Source organism: Oenanthe melanoleuca, chromosome 2 (assembly GCF_029582105.1).
Source record: "Oenanthe melanoleuca isolate GR-GAL-2019-014 chromosome 2, OMel1.0, whole genome shotgun sequence".
In the NCBI taxonomy this organism is placed as follows: Eukaryota; Metazoa; Chordata; class Aves; order Passeriformes; family Muscicapidae; genus Oenanthe; species Oenanthe melanoleuca.
The window spans coordinates 95853557-95856035 of NC_079335.1; the positions used below are offsets into that span (position 1 = coordinate 95853557).

Below are 2479 nucleotides of genomic sequence, written 5' to 3' on the forward strand. Positions count from 1 at the left end.
ATGTGAGGAGGCGCTAACTTCTCCCAGTGGTGAAGGCGAGCAGCATTGAGAACAAAAAATATGGGCTCCTCAACAGATTTAAAATGGCCAACACATATGCCTGATGAACACAGCATCCACTGGTGAGAAAAATGTACATCTAGCAGGTAATGTGCTTCTAAAGGAGAAGACCATGGATTTATGTCTCAAAATAATTATAAAATTCAGAGGCATGAACAAATGATGTCATTGCCCACGTCCCCCATTTTTTCTTCTAGTGCCATGTACCTGCAGGGGAGAAAGGCCTGCTATGGCAGATTTGGAAGGCCGTCAAGGCTGCCAGTACAGAACAGATGACCGTGACATCAGCGGCCCACAGACTCCATGGATGGCGACCTCAGTGAGCAATGCATTGTGACCTCACAACACTCACTGCTTATGTCAGGGCACAGGCAGAGCCTGGCTCAGACTCGCTCGCCCCTGGACTCCTGGCAAGCGTGCCTGGCAGGACTGGAAGCCCGCGAGGTCACTGGGAGCTGCTGTGGGCAACTCTCAGTGTGATTCCCGCGCCTTTGCCTATTTCCTTATCCCTACCTGGCTGAGGAAGCCAAGTGTTGTGAGTGGTGCTTGCAGCAGCACAGGTGAGGGTGCAGGAAACATGACTGCAGGGTGGCCCTGGGTTGGGCGATGGTGTTTGGGGAGCAGTGAGTGTGTCCTTCCTGAGGGGCCTGGGCATTCCCTCGAGCCGTCCACCTCCCTGGGACAGCAAGTGACCTGTTTTGCAGCGTGTCACACCAGCAAGAGGGACCAGCTGCTGTGCCCAGCTCTGCTGCAACCCACAACCATGGCCACGGAGACAGATTGGAACTGCCCCATCTGCCGTGACGGTGCCGGTGAAAAGGCTTCTGTTTCACCGTGCCTCCACCAGTTCTGCCTGGGCTGCATTGTGCGCTGGGTCAAGAGGAAACCATCCTGCCCCCTGTGCAGGCAGCCCATCAACACCATCATTTACTCTGTTCGCTCAGAGGAAGACTTTCTGGAGCTCGTTCTCCCAAGCTCCTCAGACCCATGGGCTGCTGGCCAGCAGGATGAGCAGGGGGCTGTGCAGCTGATGGCCAGCACCTATGTAGCTGGCTTCCCAGCTGAGCTCTGGGCAGGCATTTTCCAGGAGTGCTCAGAAATCCTGGAGCCCCTGCTGCCCTGGCTGAACCAGGAGCTATCGCAGCTGCTCAGGACCCGCTGGTGGGAGGTGGCTCTGGCCCAGAGTGTGGTCGTAGCCAATTTGTGCTACTATGGGCTGAGTGAGGAGGCCTTGGTGCGGGAGCTGCAACCCCTGCTGCAGGAGCAGACGGTGGCATTTGTGCGGCAGCTCATCGACACTGCTGCTGACAGGTGCAGTGCTGAGATCCTGCGGCTGATGAACCTCCTGAACTCCCATGATGAGGAGGAGGAGGAGCAGGAGGAGGAGGATCACGAGCAGGTGGAACAGCAGGAGCAGGAAGAGCAGGATGAGGAGGAGGATGGTCCCACAGACGTCCCTGCCTCTCTCCATGGGACTCCCACCCGCATCCTGCCCTCCCCCCACAGCCCAGTCATCTCCAATGTGGAAGCGGACAGTGGAGCATTGGAAGCCACCCTGCACGGGGGTCCCGGCCGCTCTCCATCCGTGCCCGTCCCTGCAGAGCAGGAGCAGCCCCAGGAGGAGCCCGGCGGGACAGCAGCAGCAGCAGGAGCCGGCCCCTCTGCCCAGGGCTGCAGCCGCAGCCCTTGCGCTCCTGGCCGGCACACGGACTGCTTGCCCGAGGAGCCCCGGCGCCCCGCAAAGAGGAAGGGCTCTGGCCCTCAGGACTCTCCCCAGCCCCCAAAGAGGCCGGCCCGACAGCGGCGAAAGAAGCCAAAAATCCCTGATTGTAAAAGTAGGAGTAGGCGTAGGAAATAAATTGTAGAAGTAGGACATAAATTTTCGAAATAGGAAATTAATTATAGGAGTAGGAAATAAAATGTTGTTTCTTTTACACAGTGTCTGAGGGTTGCTTTTTTCCCTACTCCTGGTGTCTCGTCCCTCTTCTTTCCCCTCACATCCCACTGTGGGTGGGCATATGGGATGGGCGGGGAGGTGAAGCAGTAGGTAGGAATGGAGCCACAGGGTTCCAGAGGAGCCCTGGCAGGGGGCTGTGCCCAGTGCTACAGAAAGACAAGAAGCAACTCCCAGGCCACCTTTGGGCCCACCCTGGAGCCCGGAAAGCTTCCTGCCCATAGCTGCAGGGCAGGACAGGCCATCTTCATGGGGCATGATCTGCAGGAAGCAACTGAGCCAAAAGGGACTGAAGGAGCCCTGTACAGTGGTCATGATCAGTGGTGCAGAGGAAGGCAAAACTCCCTGGCAGCCAGTGCCAATCTGCCCTGGGGGAAAATTCCTTCTGGACCCCAGTGCTACTGATTGGTCCTCCTGAAAATGGGCTCTGGAATTAAGGGACCCAGTGGAAACACCAGTCTCTTT

General features: G+C 57.4%; 1 protein-coding gene across 1 annotated transcript; it reads left to right on the plus strand.

Annotated features, from left to right (window-relative positions):
- The first annotated feature begins 497 nt into the window (after positions 1–497).
- On the plus strand, positions 498–1936 carry LOC130250263 (uncharacterized). The gene is made up of 2 exons (XM_056485751.1): positions 498–620; positions 765–1936. The coding sequence occupies exon 2, from the start codon at positions 824–826 to the stop codon at positions 1916–1918; it is 1095 nt and encodes a 364-aa protein (XP_056341726.1). The 5' UTR covers positions 498–620; positions 765–823; the 3' UTR covers positions 1919–1936.
- Positions 1937–2479: the final 543 nt, after the last annotated feature.